Here is a 22,542-nt window from a genome sequence, read left to right on the forward strand (position 1 = left end):
CTCTGGCCCTAACCTGTCCTGACTTTTGAAAAGTAAAATCTATTTCAGTCATATTCATATTTAGTGACTGGCTCATGAGTAAGTGATATAATTTGCTGGATGCCAATTTATTACAAATGCCTGCACAAAAACTCTTCTACCTGTTAAGTTAAAAAGTGCCTACTCTTCCATCATTAGTGGATTGGAGTCATGCCCTCTAATAATTCTAGTATGCAAAAGAAGGATATTGCAAAGGGGGCTAAGCAAACACATGCATTTTCTTGATGAGTTTACTTAAAATGACCAGACCTGAAAGTAGATTTTATCACTTCTGTATACATCATATTATATAGAACTCAGTCTTAAGGCCCCAGCCTAACTGGGTGGAGTCCAGGAAATACATATGTCCAGAAAGAAGTCTTAATATTAACTTGGTGGGAAGGGAGAGGGAAAAAGGAAAACAAATAGCAAAGTTCTTTTCTTCTTATGACATCTTCCCTTTATCTTGAAAGAAGCTGATATTTATCAAGTGAGTTCCTAGAGGTAGGGGCCTCTTCTCTTAACTGAATTTAACAAAGGGCTCTGTAGTAGTAACATGCTCACTGAAGAGTAATTGCATTGTAAATATTTATACATCTTTTGTGTGGGCACTGGGGTCACAAACATGTAAAGAATATGACACTGGGGACCCTGCTCTTAATGAGAATAAAAGAAAAGATGTATATTATAGCAAGATAGCATATGTTATCCTGCACCATAAGTAAGGCACCCAGAGTAATACAAAGTGTAAATTTTGTATTTCCACAGAAATTAGGAGGTTTGGGTAGTTTTCAAGGCCAGGCAATCTCAACAGAAACATTCATTGAGTTGGGATGTGAAGTGCAGCTAGTGTCAAAAGGAAAAAGAGAGAAAGAGAGTCTTTCAAGCAAGGGGATAGCATGAGCAGAGATATGGTGCTAAAATATGGATGCTAATGTGTTCAGAACTAGCTTAAGTGGACTCAAAGTGTTATGAAGACAAATAGTATGTGATAAGGTTAATTGTCTGGTCAAGGACCAGCTAGAGTTTTGAATAGCAGAAAAGAGTTTGAACTTCGTCCTCTTTAGGCATGGGGAACCATTAGTGGTTTTTATCAGGAACACTATATGTATAATGCTATTTTAGGAAGAGGAATCTGGAAGAAATGTATCAGATAATTTAGAACAGAAAAAAGAGAAGGTAAAGTCAGAGATTTAAAGGATATTGAAATATGAAGTAAATAATTCAGTGTTAACATGACATGTGGTAGAGGCAGCAGAGAAAGTGATATGCCCGCACCCAGGTAGGAAGGAGAATGAGATAATCTAGAAAGGAGAAGCAGATCCTTGGCCAGTCAGGCTGGATTCCTAGATGAGGCTCCTGATAAAGGAGCACAGGCCCTTTGTCCATGGCAGGCCCCTGCAGTCAGCCTCTAGCATCCTCAGCTAACCTCCATAGGGTCTGACTCCCCATCTGTCATTCATCCTAACAGGGCCAATAATCATCCTTTCAGGGCCAGCTATGGACATAGGCTGTGATTTCCATGGCCTTCTTACTTTGGAGCATAACTCCACACCTTCCTGCTAGTAACAGTGACCCTTTAATGGAGAAAATGTTGTTTTTGTTCCTCATTTAAATGTTTAAGGAAAATTCCTTTTTTGAGCAAAATTTTATTGTGAATATGATGCCATTAGTGTTATTAGTCATTTTCAGGTCTTTTAAAATTTTGATTAGAAGTGAAGGAGGTATTTTAAAGAATGTGGGAATGCTGCTATCTAAAGTTGTTGAAGATGCTTTCAGGTAGAGATAAGGAGGGGATGCAGACAAGAAGTAACAGGAATAGAAAAAATACTTAGAGGTATCTTCCACCTTTGCTTAAAGCTGACCCTGTTAACCCTGAGGAGAAGAAGCAATGAGGCAAGCTATGATCAGGCATTTGGGCCATGTATTTGCAAAGGCACTCATCTCTGCCTCATGAAGCTGCATATTTCTAAACAGTTTCATTGGTTGAGTGAAGTATCAGGTTGTTAGGGCATCTTAACGACACTCCATTAATTCTGCACTAGAAATTCTATATACATGGAGCTACTGGTTGTATTGAGACCTCAAAGAATCCATTTATTAGCTTCCATCTATAGCTTCTAGGTAGCTATTCAATAAAAATAGCCTCTTTTAAAATAGTTCTTCTAGCTGAAATTTTATAAAAAGGGATTTCAAAAGAGTAATTGATCAAAAGAAAAATATAGTGTTCAATAACTTGACATTCAATTTTTTCATACCAGGAATCTTTAAAAATACAATAAGCAAGTCTAGTGACAAGGAAGAGGCCATTATTTTGGAAATTCAGTCTGATATATTACTTATCTTATCTGGTCTTTGTGAACATCATATTCCTAGGAAGGTATGTATGCCTGTGAATCAAAGTTTTGTTCAGATCCCCTAATCACACCTAACGCTATGAACTTTTCCTTATAAGTGTCCATAAATGTTAGTGTTTTTTAATCTTGTGATGATTTAATATTTGTTTTATAATTAGAGTATAGGTATATGTAATAAAGTGTATAAATCTTAAGTATATAAAGACAGAATTGGAAAAATTAAAATAAAAAATTATGAAGTTTTCAATAGAAGGATTTTAGAGAGACAACAGGAACTGGAAGTTTGTGCTTAGATCCAAGTATGGAACTTTGTTTGATGCAGTTTCTCCTCATATTCTAACCACCCTGTGCCTGTGCTCTTCTGAAAGAATACTCATAGTCTGCTTACTGGGAACAGAATTGAGCAAGGCAATGAAAAACATAATTAGTAGTGGACAAACATTAACTGGTAATAACTTTGTATAAATTATTAATGGTTTTAACAACTTTTTATGTTTTTATTACTCTCTCAGGAGCATTAGAAAATCTTCCATGATTTAATTTTAGCCTCTTAAATTAGTTTTTGCTATCTGGTATCCATCTGACATGATGTTAGGGCACATTGATTATAACATGAAAGATAATCATGGGACAAGCCTATGGTTTTTTTTTTAAGAGAAAACAAAACAACAAAAAATATAAAGGACAATTAAGCTGGCATATTGATGGATGCCCTCTCTTAAAATGATTGGTTTTACAATAATTTGTTTTAAATTCCTGAGAATGAGTGAGTACAAATTCAAAAAAAATCTTTTATATTAAAAGTATTGTTTCCCTAATAATTCTGTAGTTTTTGGTAGAAAAGGTTTAGGGGACAGGCTGAAATGGGAAAGGAAGGGATTATTTATTAATTTATTTCAAGAAGTAATTTTAAATATATCTCTTAGGAAACTTTTGGAACTGAAGGAGTGGATATAATTCTTCATGTAATGAAAACAGATCCCAAGAAGTTACAGAGTGGACTAGGCTACAGTGTACTTCTTTTTAGTACATTGGACAGCATTTGGTGAGTATTACTGTCCCCAAGTTAAATAGAATCACAGTACAAGGAAATTGCTTGTATAGCTATGTGTGCCAGTTCTCTTCCCTCAAAACCACACCAGAAAGATAACTCTTTCAATGCCCTTTTCTTTTCAATAGTCCAGAAATGGCACTTACCAATGGCCTTTGGGAAGCAATCTTGTCCATCATTCAAATATAAAATCATTCTTGTATCTGAACCTAAATCCTTCTTTTTTGTGATTTGAATACATTCCCTTTTGTTCTCTTCTGGAAAAACACAAGCATCTACTATTAGTCATACAATATCCTTCTTATACTTAAAGACTTTTGAATTCTTCATTTATCTTCTCTTCAAGGAATTAAAAACCAATTGATTAGCATATTATAGCATAGCTAAGGGCAAAAAAAATACTGTTTTCTTAACATTAATTTAGAAAATTTTGTCTTCGAGAAAATTACTTGAGTTTCATATATCGTTAACACTTAAAACACTTCTTTTGTCCCATTTGGGTGGAAATTCATGAGAGCCATACTGCAACACTTTGGGGAAAAACAAACTGATGACTATATATCAATGGACCAAACAAGATATATATGGAACATTCCACCCAGTGGTAGCAGACTACACATTCTTTTCAAATGTTGTGACACTGTGATTTATAAGAAGAAAAGTATGTATGGTCTATTTCTAGTATAGAACTCCTAAACCTCCTGTAACTTCCTAATCAGTAAGAACAATGGAACATTACATTACTTGTTACAACATTTGTAACAAGTTCTAGTTCCAATAATATCTCTAGAGTAATAAAGATGGAAATAGTGTCTTTTGTTATTCTTAATAAATCCTGTAAACCATATATGAGTTTATGTTAATGAAATAATTTCTGGAAAGCCCCTAGATAACCACAGGATGGGGGTGCTGGTTGCCAGGGGAATCAACTATATGATTGATAAGAGAGTTGGAACTTAGAGCCCCAACCCTCCACATCTAGGTGGGGAAAGAGGCTGGAGATTGCATTTAATCACCAATGCCAATGATTTAATCAATCATGGTTACATAATGAAGCCTCCAAAAAATCTGAATTTAAGACTGAGGAAGCTTCCAGGTTGGTGAACAGATGGAAGTTCTGAGAGAGAGAGTGTGGAAGCTCTATGCCCCTTCCTCCACACCTTGCTCTATGCATTTCTTCCTTCTGGCTGAACCCAAATTATGTCATTTTAATAAACTGGCAATCAAGTAAGGAAACTGTTTTCCTAAATTCTGTAAGCTATTCTGTAGCTGGTTGGTCAGAAGCACAGGTGAAATCTAAGGTAGAGGGACTAAGTTCTTAACCTGTAAGACCTGATGCTAATTCTAGGAAGATAGTGTCAGAAGTGAAATGAATTGTAGGATACCAGTTAGTGTCTACAGAGGATTGGAGACTTGGTTGGTGTAGGAAAAACCAACACATCTGGTGGTCAGAAATAAAGTACTCAGAGTAGAATGTTGAGAGAAGACACAGTTTTTCTTACAAGGGCACATGGAACATTCTCTAGGACATATCATATGCAAAGTCACAAAACAAGTCTTAACAAATTTAAAAAGACTTAAATCATTCTAAATATCCTTTCTGAGCACAATGGAATAAACCTAGAAATCAATAACAAAAGGAAATAAGGAAAACTCACAAATGGAAGCATGGAAATCAAACAACACACTTTTGAACTACCATTGGGTAAAGACAAAAACAAAATGGAAATCAGATTTCTCAAGACAAACTAAAATGAAAACACAACCAAAACTTATGTGATATAGAAAAAGTAGTACTAAGAGGCAAGTTTATAGGAATAAATGCCTACATTAAAAAGGAAGTCTCAAATAAACAACCTAACTTTATACCTCAAGGAACTGGAAAATGGAGAACAAACTAAGTCCAAAGTTAGAAGAACAAAGGAAATAACAAAGATTAGAGCAAAAATAAATGAAATACAAAACAGAAAAAAAATCAACCAAACTAAGAGTTGGCTTTTTTTAAAAAGATAACATAGAAAAAGAGACAAATCTTTAACAAGACTAAGAAAAAGAGAGAGAAGACCCAAAATCGTAAATGAAAGAGAACACATCACAATAGAAGCCACAAAAAATAAAAAAAGGGACTAGTATGAACAAATATATGCCAACCAATTGGACTACATAAAAGAAATGGATAAGTTCCTAGAAACATACAACCTACCAAGACCGCATCTAGAAGAAATAGAAAGCATCAACAGGCCAATAATGATAAAGAGTTTACATCAGTAATCAAAAACCTCCCAAAGAGAAAAATGCCAGGACCAGATAGCTTCACAAGTGAATTTCACCAGACATTTAAAGAAGAACTAATACAAATCCTTCTTAAACTTTTCCAAAAAATAGAAAGAGGACACTTCCAAATTCATTTTATAAGCCTGGCATCAACATGATACCACAGGCAGACAAAGACACCATAAGAAAATAAAATTACAGACCAATATCCCTGATGAGCATGGAAGTAAAAATCCTCTAGAAAAATATTAGTGAACTGAATTCAACAGCACATGAAAAGGTTCATATACCATGACTAACTGAGATTTATTCCTGGGATGCAAGAACTGTTTAATATATACAAATCAATCAAAATGATATAAATATTAGTGTAATGAAGGGCAAAAAAACACATAATCATCTCACTAGATGCAAAAAAAAAAGCATTTGGCAAAATTCAACACCCTTTTGCAATAAAAACAAAATCTTAGCAAGTTAGGTAGACAAGGCATTTTACCTTAACACAATAAAGGCCATATTAGCCCACAGCTAATCAGTGGTGAAAAGCTGAAAGCTTTCCCTCTAAGATCTGAAACAAGGGAAAGGTGCCTCTCTCAAAACTTCTACTCAACACAGTACTATAAGTTCTAGCCAGAGCAATTAGGCAAGAAAAAGAAATAAAAGGCATCCAAATCAGAAAGGAAGAAGTAAAATTATCTGTTTGCAGATGACATGATCTTATACGTAGAAAACCCTGAAGACTTGGCTAATATCCAACAGATATAAAGAACTCATATAACAACACCAAAAAACAAATAATATTATTAAGAAATGGGCAGAGGTCCAGAATAGGCATTTTTCCAAAGAAGACATACAGATGGCCAACAGACACATGAAAAGATGCTCCACGTCACTAATCATCAGGGAATGCAAATCAAAACCACAGTCATATATCACTTCATACCAGTCAGAATGGCTAGTATCAAAAAAACAAAAAATACGAAGTATTGGAGAGGATGTGGAGAAAAGGGAACCCTCCTATACTGTTGGTTTGGGAATGTAGGTTGGCAGCCACTATGGGAAGCATTATAGAAGTTTCTCAAAAAAATAAAAGTAGAAATACCATACAACCGAGTAATTCCACTTCCAGGAATTTACCCAAAGAAAACAAAAGCATTAATTTGAAAAGATATATGCACTCCTATGTTTACTGCAGCATTATTTACAACAGCCAAGACATGGAAGCAACCTAAATGTCCATTGTCAGATGAATGGATAAAGAAGATGTGTATATATGTGCAATAGAATATTATTCAGCCATAAAATAGAATGAAATCTTGCAATTTGCAATAACATGGATGGACCCAGATGGTATTATGCTAAGTGAAATAAGTCAGGGAAGGCAAATACCATATAATTTTACTTAAATGTGGGATCTAAAGACAAATGAACAAACTAAGCAGAAATAGACCCAAACACAGAGAACAACCTGGTGGTTGCCATAGGAGAGAGAAGTAGGGGGATGGACAAAATAGGTGAATGGGATAAAGAGGTACAAACTTCCAATTATAAAACTAAGGGGATGAATATTACAGCATAGGGAATATAGTCAATAATATTGTAATATCTTTGTTGACAGATGGTAACTACACTTAACGTGGTGAGCATTTAGAACTGTATTTAATTGTCTAATCACTGTGATGGATACCTGAAACCAATATGATGTTATTTACCAACTGCATTTCAATAAAAAAAGACAATCTTAAAGATACCACAAAAAAATGTTAGAATAATAAATGAATTCAGTGAAGTTGCAGGATACAAAATCAAATTAGAAAAATCAGTTGCACTTCTGTACATCAATAATGAACTATCTAAAAGAAAATGAAAACAATCACATCTGCAGTAGCGCCAAAAACAATAAAATAATAAGGAATAAACATATCCAAGGAGGTAAAAGACTTACATACTGAAAACTGTAAAATACTGATGAAAGAAATTAAAGCAGACACAAACAAATAGAAAGAGTTCCTGTGTTCATTTTTAGAAGAATTCTTATTGATTAAATGTCCATACCACACAAAGTGATCTACAGTGTCAATGCAATCCCTATCAAAATCCCAAAGATATTTTTTACAGAAGTAGAAAACACAATCCTAAAAGTAATATGGAACCACTAATCATAAAAGAAACATAAATCAAAACCACCATGAGATATCACCTCAAATCTGTAGGGATAGTCATCAAAAGTAAATAAAAAAGATGAGTGTTGGTGAGGATGTAGAGAAATAAGAATCTTTTATACTGTTAGTGGGAATATGAAGTGGTACAGCCACTATGGAAATATAGATCTATTGTACAACATAGTGCCTATAGTTAACAATAAGGGACACAAGGAAACTTTTGATGATGATAGATATTTTTATTACCTGGTTTGTATGATAGAAACACTAGTGTATACATATGCCCTGACTCACCACACTGCATAATGATGTGCAGATTTTTGTATTCCAATTATGCCTCGATTAAAGTTGGGTGGGGAGAAGAACTCTGATAACATTACTTTCCATAATATCAAATAACTAGACTTACCCACTGCAAATTCTGTTTATATAAAGAGTTGGATGACTAAGCTGTCATCCAGATACACATAAGCAATGGGGTTAATCAGCTATCTAGTATTTATTTTTTACTGTAGAGAAGGGAGGGATATAGTGATAACATGATAACCTGATCTTAAGTTTCAAAAGCAAATTTTTATTGGCCGAAGCACTGTATTAAGCATAGTAAAAAAAATCAGAGATAAAGATCTGTTAGTACTACCCTTACTATATTGGGATTCACTGGTTATTACAGAAAATATCTTGATATTTTATCCCTTCTTTATTTAATATATCCCAAATATACTAAAACTTAATACATTACAAATATACTAAAATTAACAGATTGATGGTTTTATTTGCCTGTCTTCTATAATACAACTTCAAATCCCTTCAGATAAGAGATAATGTAGAAGTAGTAAGTAATAAATAAGTACAGTATTAACGGGCAATACCAGGCATCTGTTCTTTTTCCTTTTCTCAGGAACTTAAATTGAGGGAAGTTTTCTTCTACTCATCATTTGCATCATGAAAGAATTTAAAATTTAATCACTTTGTCATCCACTGAGATGATCATATAATTTTTCTCCTTATTCTGTTAACGTAAGGAATCACATTATATTCCAGTCATATATGACCTGATTATGGTGTATTATTTATTTTTCTGTTGCTGGGTTCAACTGGTTAATAATTTTAGATTTTTTACACTATGTTCATGTGACTTGAATTTTCCTTTTTAGTAATGTCTCGAATGATTTTGGTATCTAGTTTATGTTGATGTCATAAAACAAGTTAGAAAGTATTTCTTCTTTTTATATTCTTTATAAAGAGTTTGTGTAAATCATTGTTTTCCTTCTTAAATAATTAGTATAACTTACCAACTAAGTCATCTATGCCTGGAGTTTACTTTGTAGAAAGTTTCTGAAATAGATTTCATTTCTTTAATACATATATGCCTATTAGGACTTTCTATTTCTTGTGTAGGTTCTGATATGTTTTTCCAAGAATTCACTATTTTGTCTAAATTTTCAAATTTACTATAATGTGGTTATTTATCATATCCTCTTAATATCTTTAATGTCTGTGAAATAAAAAGTGATGCCTTCTTTTTCTTTCCTGGTATTTGTCATTTCTGCCTTCTCTTTTTTATTTACCTTGATGAATTTCACCAGGAATTGATCAATATTAGTCTTGTGTGCTTTGTTGATTCACGTCTTTTCTCCTTTCTCAATTTCACCTTTCCTATGCCTTGAGATAGATTCCAGAATCATAGATTTTCAACCTCTCATATGATCTAATACGTCCATCTAAGGCTGTAAATTCTCCTCTAATAATGGTTTTAGCTCCAGCCCATCAGTTTCAATAGATTATATTTTTATTATCCTTAAGTTCAAATTGCTTTCTAATTCTCATTGTGGTTTTCTTTTTTGACTTGGGCAACATTGAAGTATATTGTTTAATTTCTGAACAAATAAGGATGTTCTGTTTTTTCTATTATTATGATTGTTATGAATTAAAGAGGTTAAAGGCAGCCCATGATAGGCACCAGAGAGTACTCCTTAAAAGTGAGAACAAAATAAGTGTAATTCAGAGCCAGAGGTGGTAAACCCTGGAACCACCTGAGTGGAAAGGGCCAAACTAATGGCCTTTATGCACCAACCCCATGTCCCACCATCACACAAAACAGGCAGCAGAAACAAGGGTCTCTTTTTTTTTTTTCAAGAGGGAGCCATGTTAAATAATTACCATATTATTATTAAACCTTAAATAATTAAATAATATCCATGTTAAATAGGAAAGGGCTGTAGGAAGTTGACCCAACAGGCTTGCAGTGTGCAGGAGGAATAGAGATTAGCCTCTGTTCCTGTTTACCAGCAGGGGCAACAGCTTGTGAGGCCAACATCCACGCCACTCCCAGGAACCAGTGAGCCGCCCTGGCAGCTCCATGGGAGCAGCACAGGCCAAAGCAACAGGCACTTGAGCCAATAATCTCAAGTGCAAAGATAAGATGTAATTAAAAATCATTAAATATTTGGGCAGGCCAACACTCTGAAAGGCAGACAGAAAGGGGATAAATCTTGAAGAAACCATTACTAGAGCACTCAGGGGAGACTTTAAGAATAGCTAATATCATGAAAGCAAAGGGGAACATTGCATCTACAGAAAAGAAATAGGAAGTTATGAAAAAGAATCAATTCACATTGGTTTTAACATAGTTTACACTGGTAAAGTCTCTTCAAAGTTTAATTTTTTAATTAAACAGTTACTTGATTTAAAGGAGTGAAGGAAAATTCAAGGAACATTTTGATAGAAATAAATTCACAAATTGAGTTTAACAGCAAATCTCTCTTAAATGAATAACTTCCCTTTTATTTAAGGTGCTGCATTTTGGGATGTTATCCCTCAGAGGATTACTTCCTTGAAAAGGAAGGTATTTTTCTCCTTTTGGACTTATTGGCAGTAAGTATGATTATAACAACTGTAAAACAAAAAATAAGACTGTCTTTATTAACCCTTTCCAAACCGAGTACCACAGAACACTTTCTGTGATTAAATGTGCCCCCAAATCATGTTCAAACATGTATTTTAAAATAAAATTACTCCTGGAGAGTCACAATATGCACTGGCATAGTAAGAGTTCTGAAAATCCCTCCAGTGAAGAAACTAGATTACTTAGGTCCCAGTGTTCCCAAGTACATGATAGACAATTTGTTTAATAGGTTTTTTCCCACCCACCTTTAAGGAGTTGTTGAAGTGCTAGACTATATCAAAACCCATAGTTATTTATTAAATAACTTCTTCTCTTAGTATTAAAAGGTCCACATTAGACATAGGAGTAAAGATCAGCATTTTTTAAGAACTATGCAAAGTTTGTAGGCAATGTGAAGAATCTAGTGTGTCACAGACCATTATGCAGAATGAGCAAGAGCAAGCATCCTAAGACTTCCAGGAAAGGCAGTTGGCATCTAGCAGCTGTGAAGAATGGCAAAGACTCATTTCTCCTCAAAGTAATCTCCTGCTGGCTTCAATTCTAAATGGGTCCATTGTCAAGATGATATGGGAGAAAATGTATAATTTTGTTTCATTAAAACTTTGGGAGATATTCTCATGCAGAGATCTAGCTATGTCACTGCGTGTGATTTCCACCATTCTTGATTTTATTAATAGAATAACAAACCTACTTTGATTTAACAAAAGTACTAGTTATTTGTATCCTCTCATCTCTCTGAAAATATGTTGACATTAGAGATAAGGCAGACTCATTAGATATAAAATACAACAAACAAAAAGGTAAGTAAATAAAAATAATAACTCACCTTGATAAACAGAAATGGGTCATAACCAAATACCCTTGGGAAATTTCAAAAATTGAACAAAATACAGAAGGATGTATGTGCAGCTCTACTAACACAGTCTGAAGTGATGCAGAGCTCACCCTGTTTCTCTGACAGAGTACAAGGATTCCCAGAGGCACATGGTGATATGTTGGGGGATTCTCAAAGTCACAAAATTAATTGGGCACATCTTCCTGGAATCTTGCTTTTACTTAAAATATTTGGAAGTGAGGGATTATATAAAACATGTAGATATTAAATAATAAATTTTATATTATATTTAAATTATATAAAAGATTTCAAAGACATTTCTCACTTGGGCTAACTTCCCTTCACAATTTGGGTTTCTTAGAAAAGCATGAAGACTGGTAGAAGTCATATAACACAGTAACACAGTGGCTATGAGCATAGGCTGGAGTCAGTCTGACTGAGGCCTCCAAAACTTGTTAGCTGTATAACTTGGACAAGTTATTTAACATCTCAGTTACTGATTTCTTCATCTGTAAAACAGAGGTAACAGTGTCCACCTCATGCACATATTGGGAGATGTGAGAGATTATGTATGTGTATGCACACATGTGCACATACATATATATACACACTTATGTACATTAGTTAGAATAGTTCCTGACATACATATATTTTTTCCATGTGTTTTCAATTTTATTGAATATAATTATTAGATTGTGATTAATGTAGGCTGAACCAATTAAGTTAGTTAAAATTACAAATATTCTTTAATGAAGTTTTTATATCAGCCTCAACCCTTGACATTTGCTTCTTTCTCCTAAAAGTGAATTATAGGAATAAAAACTCACTTGACTGAGGGTTCTGTTTAATACAATTTGCTAAAATATTTAGTATTAATGATAATTGCTAATAATGTTAAAATATTACTGAGAGCTTTCTGTGTGCCAGGCAGTCTATTATAATTCATCAAAATAACTCTCTAAAGCAGGTAATATTGTTATCTTTCATTTTATAAAAAAAGGTTGAAACTGATAATGTTTGCAATTCAAACAACAGGTTACATGTTTCCCTTGCTACATTCTATTATCGATATACTATGAGTGAATTAATCAACAAAAAAATATTGAAGACATTTTACAGTGTGGAGGCCAATTCTGGATGGGCTTTTCTACACTTAAATTTTGGTTTCCTGAAAACTAGTAGCAAAACAAATGAAATATGCTTGATAATTTTTCTTAAATGTTTACTCTTTTATAGATGCTGATTTTCAAAATACAAAATTATGTCTCATTTTGATTTTCATATGTCACAGCATTAGTTACTCTCTTAATAACAATGAGGCTATAGCTACTGTCTTTATGAAACTTAATAAAGCATGCAAATTTTGAAAATTAATAAAGCACCTATAACTACAGTGAACTATGTATAGAACTATTGATCTTGCTCCACTTGAACATATTCACTTACTTTAACAATCTCCTTTTTTCTAACTCAACCAAATCAATTACATATTTGGTCATGACATATGATCACATTAGAATTATATTCTTTTTATCCTTTTTCATTCTTAATGTTTGAAAATCTATTCACTGTAGTAGGTATCTATTTTAATAGTTGTCCCAAATCATACTTAAATGGAGTCTGAATTTTATAAGGCAATCATTTGGAAGAAACATACTGGTTAATATTATTGTTATTTTTTCTCTTGAATGTAGTAATTGTTTATATTTATTGCAACTCTTTCCTTTTCTGTTTCCTTGCAACAGTTGAGCCAAAAAAAGTTCTGTAATCTAATACTTGGAATAATGGTTGAATTTTGTGATAATCCCAAAACTGCAGCTCATGTCAATGCTTGGCGAGGGAAGAAAGATCAAACAGCTGCTAGTCTTTTAATTAAATTATGGAGAAAGGAAGAAAAAGAACTAGGAGTAAAACGTGATAAACATGGGATGATCATTGGTAAGTGTATTCATAATTGCTAGAAGCAATTAGATGCACACTTTTAATCGAGATATAATTGACATACAACATTGCATTAGTTTTAGGTGTACAACATAATAATTTGATGTATGTATTATGAAATGATTACCACAATAAGTTTATGTTAACCCATCACTACACAATTACATTTTTTTTCTTGTGATAAGAACTTTTAAGATCTACTTTCTTAGCAACTTTCAGGTAAACAGTAAAGTTTTATTAACTAGTCACCATAGTGCATATTACACCCCCAGAATGTATTCATCTTATGACTAGAAGTTTGCACCTTTTGACCACCTTCACCCATATTTTTTAAAGATCTTTAAAAGACATTAGGAAAGTATGAAGACTTTCATCCCTTTGTTTAAAGTTCCTTTCACAAGGGTTTGCAGAACTTGCTATCATAAATTCTGAATGATTGGAAGAAAACTAAGTAAATTAGTAAGAGGCTCACATTTTTAAAGAATATTTTTAGGAAATGGTATTTGATGATATTCTTTGGCCCAAAAAACTAACAATACATCCTTAAGAAGTTCCTTTAGGTTCCCTGCTTTTGCAAATATATTCAATAGTATTTTACTTGCCAATAAACTTTGTGATGTAAATAGAGTGTTTGAAAACAATTTTATAGTATTTTGTACATTTCTGTTAATTCATATTCATACAATTTGCTTTTTATATGAGAGAAACTTTTCTAAATAAAAATAAATTAAATATTCATAAATTTTAATTATATAATGCTACATGACATATTCTAACCCTCTTAAGATTCTTATTATGGTTTTCATCTAAACTGTTGTTTATTTTTAAATGAAAATAAATTTTGTGAAATTTTCATATTTTATATAAATAATAAAAATGAAAATGTTAAGTTTTGCTACAGAATGGGGAAGAGATTAATGATTACTTATGTTATCAAAGGAATAACCATGTACAAGGCATTATTTTACTGTTATAATATTTTTGTATATTTTATGGGTAGAATAAAATCTTAAAATTGAGTATTAATTTACTGTGGTTTAATCTATCCTTTATATGTTTTCATGATATCCAATAATTAGACACAAAGAAACCTCTATTTACAAGTTTTCAGGAAGAGCAAAAAATCACACCACTGCCTGCTAACTGCCCAACTATTGCAGTTATGGATGTTGCTGAGAATATCAGAGCAAAAATTTATGCTGTCTTGGGCAAACTAGGTAAGAAACTACCTGTCAAATTCAAAAGAATGCCAAAGTGTATGAGTTGATTTTGCTTTCACATACATTTTCCAAACATGCTGGGCAAAATTCTCTTTATACAGTTAATGCATGTTCCACTGCTACTCCAATGCCCAGGTTATACCCATGATCAATTAAAATCATAATCTGTGGGTGTGTGGCCCAGGCAACAGTATGTTTTAAAGCTTCCCAAGCAATTCCAGTTTCATTAGTTTAGATGATTAGGCTTTAACACTAGAATTCTGTTATACCTCAGTTAAGCTTCCTATTAAGGAAAATGTCTTTAAATATTCTTTAGCTTCTGAAAGTACATCATTGTCTGAACACAGCACAAAAAATATTCCTCTTATATTAAGATAAGGACAACCTGGCAGGGGTTTGTTATAGGAGGAAGTCAGAAGCTCACAGAAGTAACTTTCCTGTAAATCAAGACAAAATCAAAAATAACTGTTTGCATCTGTTTTATGATAGATATATGCCTTCAGAAATCACTTGTTTTGTTAAAATAATTTTTGCTTTATAAACTCTGTTTAGATTTTGAAAATTTACCTGGCCTATCTGCTGAAGATTTTGTTACCCTCTGTATCATACATAGATACCTTGATTTTAAAGTGAGTACCTTCTTAATAACCTTGTTATTAAAACTCTAGGATGGCAAAAAATCAATTGGGAAATAAAAGATCTATTAGTAGTTATAAGCAATCATCCACATACTGGGTAGTTTTTATTCTCCATTTGGCATTTGAGACTGTACAGTTAATTGATTGGGTATTTTCCATGGAATAAGATCTTATCCAACTACTAGTTTATAAAAGAAGATGGATGTTAACAGCATAGAACTACTCAGAAGTTTAACAGAATTTTAAAATATAATTTCTTCTCTCTAGAGAGTATTAGAAGCTAGAATTAAATGAATTATTGTGTATTAAAATGAATTTTAATACTTACTAAAGTATTATTACTTTATGTGATAAACAAATATCAATTAAAGGATATTAGGTTGTTTACCTCGCTGGTTATATTTTTGTTAGCAAGTAAATGCTTTTGAAGTTTCAGGAAAATCTTCTTAAGAAAACATTCTCTTCTACTAATCTTACTACTATGTATGTAAAAATTGTAAATGAATAAATCTATATTTTCAAAGAAAACAAAGCTGAATTTTATCCCTATGGATATATGAATTTTTCTCTAAGTTTAAGTATACCCAAGTACATTAACTTCCAGACAACCCAGAATATAACATGGAGCTATCAGCATGGTGAAGCCATGAAGTAAGAGCTTGAGATTACATTATTGCCTTAGCTAGAAGGTGAGAGGCAGGGGCCTGGGGCTAGAGGGACCAAGGAATCTCTGTGTCCTACATGTTCAGCTTGGCCTGGCCTTTAATACAGGACCTCAGGGAGGAAAGCATCGTGGTTCTGGAAGATGAAACTAAAGCAGCAGTTTCTGCAGCTGTGAAAACAAGGTGACCAAAAACCAGAAGGATGATGACAATGAACTAGATGAGCTAGTGGGACCTCTTCCAGACCTGTCATTGTAAAATATTTGATAAAAATTACTTCCAAATACTCAAATGTAACCGGTGCCCCATTCACTTAATGGAATGCACTTAACTTTTTCCCAAGAAGTTAAGAAAACCTGGTTCAGTAATTGTTACCTTTGGAATGGCTACCCAAGTAAAGAACTACCTAAAATCCTATCATTCATTTTTGGTTAATTTAGCTTTTTAAACTTAAACTTTGTTATAACAGATTGGAGAAATATGGAATGAAATATATGAAGAAATAAAATTAGAAAAGTTAAGACCAGTCACTACAGATAAAAAAAATTTGGAAGCTATTGCAACAGCATCAGAAAATATTGGGAAGATGGTTGCTTCTCTTCAAAGTGAGATGATTGAAAGCCAAGCACGCCAAGATGTGCAAAATGAGCAAAAAGCATATGCAAAAGTAAGATACATACACCATTGAGGCACAAGATAATTTCAATGTATAAACTAGCTAAAGTTATCTATAGGATAATTTGTCTTGCTTATGACTACTTCAGCACTTCTTTTGTATTTTTACTTATAGCTATTTTCAGTGTCTTTGTGCATTTTTTAAAGAACTGTACAGTTCAGAACTTAAGATTCAATCACTACATTCAGTGCTGTTTTATGACATCATAATTTGTTTTCTATAGGCTTACATTTTGAAGGTAGGTAGACACCTGAAGCCACTTTTAAAAATATCAGAGTGCCAAAAATTGTGGTCTATTTAAATGCATTGTATTTAGCAAATTCTATCAGACAACCAGAATTATCTGTGTGACTATATGTATAACCTCACTGGGAAAGTTGGCTCTCATCCCTCACTTTGTAATAGGTCCCTACTGGTATGCCAACCATAGACGTGTTGATAAGCTTCCTCTTCACCTCAGTGCCAAAGCACAGTGAATGTTCTATAAATCCAGAGATAGCCTAGTCTCTAGCCAGAAAAGGCCTGTCAGGAAAAAGCAAGCCATTTTCCTAAAGCTTTACGTAGGTGGCAAACTGAACACATCAGAAGCTTTTTGAACAATAGGGTAAGTGACTATTTAATTAACTTGTCCACAAATACAAAGATGTAGATTCCCCACTTCTGCTTGTTGATCCTAATGGCTACAGTTTAATGTTTAAAACTCTTTAAGATGATTTCCAATGTGTTTTCTATTGCCCAATCTTTCCACATAGTCTATTCAATGTTTCTGTTTACAGCCTCGTAAGAACTCTGCATCCACTTATGAATTTTGCACCAACTTAGACACCTGCTTGGGAAGTTTTGTTTCTTAAGCATTTTTATTGAATGAATACTGCCATTTAACACATATATTCACTCTTAAGTGGGATACCTCTCTTAACAAGACGTTCTGCTGTCTCATTAGTTCTGCTGAATAGCAGAATGTTTGGTTTGTGGACTAGCTGTTGTTGATTTGTTGGTAATTGTTGATTTCTCATCATGACTCTGACCACACTTATTTTTTAGCAGTTGTTTAAATATTCTTAGGTTCATAATTCATAAACTTAATAGTATATTGTTATATACCAACAAAGGGCATGTATCCTCTGGTTATATATTCAGTGGATAACCTGTTAAGAACTAGTCCTTGCATTTTGTTAGTAGTTACCTCCCTAGACTGCATCACCGCAACAAAGTCAGCACTCACAAAATTGCTTTTCTTGCTGCAGTCATAAACTAGAAGTAGTTTTACCAATATAATCTTGCCTAAACTATTTATCATTGGCAGCAGGAATCTCCTTATTTTCTCCTGTGATTTTGCTGTTGGGTCATTTACATAGCTTGTTCTGGATTAGAACCTGATTTAGCAAGTGATAATCATGTGAAACAATCAGTATTGCTAAGAATGATTATTGTTATTTTTATATTTTATATTTTTATAACAATTTTGCAATGCATTTCATGAAAAGCCGTTCATACCTTAACTACGTGAGGGAAGGATTTTTTTCCATTATAAAACTTTTGTGTTTTGTCACTGAATTCTGAATACTTCTAATACTTTTGCTAGTCAGCCTTAAAATTTACATTGGCAAAACCTAGGACTTCCCTCAAGATAAGAGCTTTAAGCTCTTTGGTATACTTCCATAGCAACTGGAATGCTTAGCTATCTTTTTTTATTTCAGATACAAGCCACACACAAGCAAAGAGAATTGGCTAATAAATCATGGGAAAATTTTCTGGCCAGAACATCAAATGCTAAAACTTTAAAGGTAGGATTTTTAGAATATTATGATATCTACAATAACCAACTCTAGCAGACAGACAGACTTTTTTAGACTAAATCTTCATTCACTTTTTTCTGTTGACCTTTCTATAGGATAACAACATTTTAGATCCTCATATGCAGTTTCACAGTTACAGAAGATGCCACCCTGAGTTTTATTTGGTTTAGCAGTGGGATGAGAGGGTGGTAACCTGGCTTGTATTAAGACGATTGTTAGCCAGGAATGAGCTGGAGAAGTACGCACCTACTTTCCATTCTAAGCCTTTTTATTCATTGATCTTTTCTGTAAGAAACAGAGTAAAGGAATGATTACCCTCTCCCCCAAGGGTACCCTTCCACAGCCACCAAAAGAAACATTGTATTAAAGCTTAAATGGGAATTGGGGATAAACGTCCCTTTGGAAAATACAATAAATTGCTTCTGGAATAAGCTAGAAACTAAAGTTTAAATGTTCATTGTTCATTTGAAATATGTAAGAAGTGCCATGTATTTCCAAAACCTAATTACTTTTTTCCACTCTTTCCATTAGTATTTGGGTACACTTGTATGTAATGTTATAATTCTTCTAGATATGAAATTGTTAAATGTTAAGTTAGTCCATGAAAATAGTGGAACTATATTCAGACAGTGAAACCAAGTTAAAAACAAAAGCTCACTCAATGTACTGTGTCTCTCCCATCTCACTAAAAGTTCTTCCCAACTTTATTTTAAAAATATCCTTAAAATTTCCTGTACATTTAAGGAATCAGCCCCTTCCACAAAGATGATTTATCTTGAATTCCATGTGTTCTAGAGCCTCAAATACTGAGTTTGAATATAACTACAAGTAATTATATAATTTATATTCTGTTTCAAAAATGTAAGTGTACTGAATGAGTATTTAATTTATGTAAAACAGTTTGAAAACATACATCACCTGATGTAAATTTAGTAGCTAAAATTGAATCTGATTTCCTTAGTACCTGCTTTATTCTTGGTCATATATAACCAGTACGTCTGGAGCTCGCAGAAAAGTTTTCAGGTGACTGGTGTCTTCTGCAATGTATGAAAGATATAACTTGCTAATAAATATCTTCCTAGCCTAAATAACTAAATGCAAATTGCAGTGCTACCTAATAAACAGTCCAAGTATAAGCCAGACACAACAATCAAATGTGCTTTGTATACTTCATTGTAAGTACCACAGTTAATGCTTTAATAGCAATTAATATTAATTTCTTTCTAATTTAAAAATCTTCAGAAAGCAAAACGACTTCAGGAAAAAGCTATAGAATCCTCCAGATTCCGTGAGCGACCACCAAATGCAATACTTCACCAGACAGATATTAAAGGTCTTAACACAACGGTAAGGTTTTCTGCTTCATAACCTTTCTTAGTAGGTATTGAATTCAATCCCCAAAGAATGTTATTTCCGTGGTGTTTTGTCTCATATTTTTTTTCTTTTCACTGTTTAAATTTCACATAGTGAAGGCCCATTTAGTTAAGGCATATTTACCTTCACCCTCACACAGTACTGGTTTAGACTAGGCCCACCCCTCCAGGATTCCCGAGGAACTACTACAAACACTAGTCCGAATCTCTCTCTACATCTCTGCAGCAGCAAATTCACAGTGCCTCCTTTGCCTAGCAAATAGATCCATGTCATACCCAATCTTCCTGGTGTCCCCTTCTGGACATAATTTGTTGCTAATTGCAAAGGTGATAAGCAGCAGAAGTAGAATTCAAACCCAATTTTCCTGGCTCCAGAGCCCTTATCTTTCAATTATGCCATGATGCCTCCTACTTACTTATATGTACATTTTGTATCTTTTCCAAATTAAGCTGAAGGATGAGTGGGTTTTTGTTACTGAAAAATTTTGTAAATGGACTCTTGTTTACATAAATCCCTTCTGCTTTCTCAGGTGCCTTCTGGCCGGGTAATAACAGTGGAAAGCACTCCTGTCCGATTGCTGGGAGGACCTCTGGCTGATACAGATATTGCTCTTAAAAAACTGCCTATTCGAGGAGGAGCCTTACAAAGGGTGAAAGCAGTAAAAACTGTGGAAGAACCAAAGAAGAGTGTTCCTACATAAAATAGAGACTTTTAAAAATAAACCCTGCTTATAATTTTTTAGTTAAATATATATTTATATACAAATGTAAAGCAAATATTTTAGAATATTTTAGTAGAATACTATAAAAAATAAAAGTCAGCACATGTAATTTATTTTTATTCAAAATATCAACATATAACATCAGATTAGTTGTCATCAGTTTCTTGGCAAACATTATTCTCTTAACTGAAATGATAAGATATATTGTATCAGTTAAGACTCTTGGTTGCATGTGAACTACTCCAACTGGGTTAAACCAAAAGAAGCTGCATGAAACAAAAAACTTTTTGCAGACTCTGTAGCTATCCAATCTAGGAATGATTAAAAGAGTACAGGCATTATTGTATCTAGGGACTGAAACTCTGAGAGTAGGATCTTCTCCTTCCATAGCAGCTCCTGGATCAGATATATATATATATTAGATATATACATTTACCAGGGTGCTAATCAACAGGGATTCTCCTAGGCTGATATCCAGTAGAAGAGAATGCACACCTATCTCTCAACAGTCCCTGCAAATGCCTTGGCATCTTGGAGCCCCTGGTTGGCCATATGCCCACTCCTGAGCCATTCACCTTGACTTTGGCCAAATCTGAGCACTGCCTACTCCCAGAGTCAGAAGTAGGCTGCCATCCAAAGCACATGAATGGAGAGGGGAACCAGAATATAGCTATCATAAGCATATAGAAATACTGGGCAGCAAAACTATTTGCAACAAATATGTTAGTCAAAGTAAAGTTCTCTCTATTGTAAAAAGCAAATGTTAGTCATGAACGGAACAATAAAAATAAAAAATACAAATACAACTGGTTTTACTCTAATATGTAAATATGCAATGCAAGCTCTAAAGCTGCTAACTTTTTTTAATGGGGAAGGGGAAGGGAGTGGGGGAACTGTTTCCTTTCCTTTGCCAAAGACAGGGAGGGCTGTGGCTAAGACTGTTAAAATTCCTCTCTGTGTCCCATTATTTCTGTGGCCCAGCAAACATTTGTTTACCAAACATTTACTTTCATATTCTTGTGAATTGCTTCCCTTTTCCTTTGAACTCTCAAATCCCTACCCCCTTCTCCTTATTCAGGATGACATATACCTCATTTTCCCTGATTGTTGGGAACCTTATGTCTATGGATTCCCCTTATGTATGTAACTAAACTTTGGGGTTTTTTTCTCCTGGTTAAATAAAAAGGTTAGGTGGTAGATGCCTCAATGCTGGATGTAGAGCAAACTGTCTGTGTCCTATATAACATTAAGAGGTTTCTATAGCCATCACCATCTCCATCAACCCCCTCGACCATCCAGGAAGCTTCAAAAGTGCGTTCATGTCCAGAGTTAGAAGAGACAAGAACCTGGATTGTGAGTCTAGATTCTAGGTCAATAGGGCACACTCAGCAGTGTAATGGTAAATGTATAACCACCAGGTTCTTCAAGAGGAAAAGCCCTCATTTGTAGGGTTTGCCAATTTGCATGATGTAAATACTCCCATTGGGACCAATTTCAATTTCAAGCTATTAGCCTGATGCTACTGAATGCAGAGTTGGGATGACATGCATAGAATCCACTTTCATCATCAGGTAAAAGAGGGCTCCATCACCTCACTGGGCCCACCATTCTCCTACTTCTTCCTCACTCCTCAACCTCCTCCTCCTCTTCCTCCCCCAAGACACATTGCTCCAGGAATTGTCCATTATCTCCATCTGTAAGGACAGCAGGGTCTGCAATGAGGGGAGAACTTGCAGCTGCTATTAGTGTTCTAATTAGAATGAATTGCCAGTCCCCCTGTAGCCAACAGTCTCTCACCTGGCCCAGCTGCCCATTCTTGTGGCCCACAGGAATAGATAATATGCACTACAACTTATCAGAGAGCTTTGTCCTCTCCTGAACCCTTTTCTGTAATATCATCACTAAC

The 22,542-nt window shown here is 34.0% G+C and overlaps 1 protein-coding gene across 3 annotated transcripts in view; it reads left to right on the forward strand.

Annotated features, from left to right (window-relative positions):
* The window catches only part of CFAP69 (cilia and flagella associated protein 69), a 55,265-nt gene extending 33,549 nt beyond the window's left edge, over positions 1-21,716 (forward strand). For 2 of the 3 annotated variants that reach the window (XM_036911788.2, XM_057504489.1), the window contains exons 11-20: positions 2,280-2,398; positions 3,302-3,420; positions 10,658-10,739; positions 13,351-13,543; positions 14,626-14,763; positions 15,319-15,395; positions 16,536-16,733; positions 18,443-18,529; positions 19,784-19,888; positions 20,445-21,715. In XM_036911788.2, the coding sequence (XP_036767683.2) occupies positions 2,280-2,398; positions 3,302-3,420; positions 10,658-10,739; positions 13,351-13,543; positions 14,626-14,763; positions 15,319-15,395; positions 16,536-16,733; positions 18,443-18,529; positions 19,784-19,888; positions 20,445-20,615 (1,289 nt within the window). In that variant the 3' untranslated portion in view covers positions 20,616-21,715. Of the gene's footprint in view, positions 1-2,279; positions 2,399-3,301; positions 3,421-10,657; positions 10,740-13,350; positions 13,544-14,625; positions 14,764-15,318; positions 15,396-16,535; positions 16,734-18,442; positions 18,530-19,783; positions 19,889-20,444 lie in introns of all 3 variants that reach the window. The other variant, XM_036911787.2, reaches the window with a different exon arrangement.
* The last annotated feature ends 826 nt before the right edge of the window (positions 21,717-22,542 follow it).

This window comes from Manis pentadactyla, chromosome 7, assembly GCF_030020395.1.
Source record: "Manis pentadactyla isolate mManPen7 chromosome 7, mManPen7.hap1, whole genome shotgun sequence".
NCBI lineage: Eukaryota > Metazoa > Chordata > Mammalia > Pholidota > Manidae > Manis > Manis pentadactyla.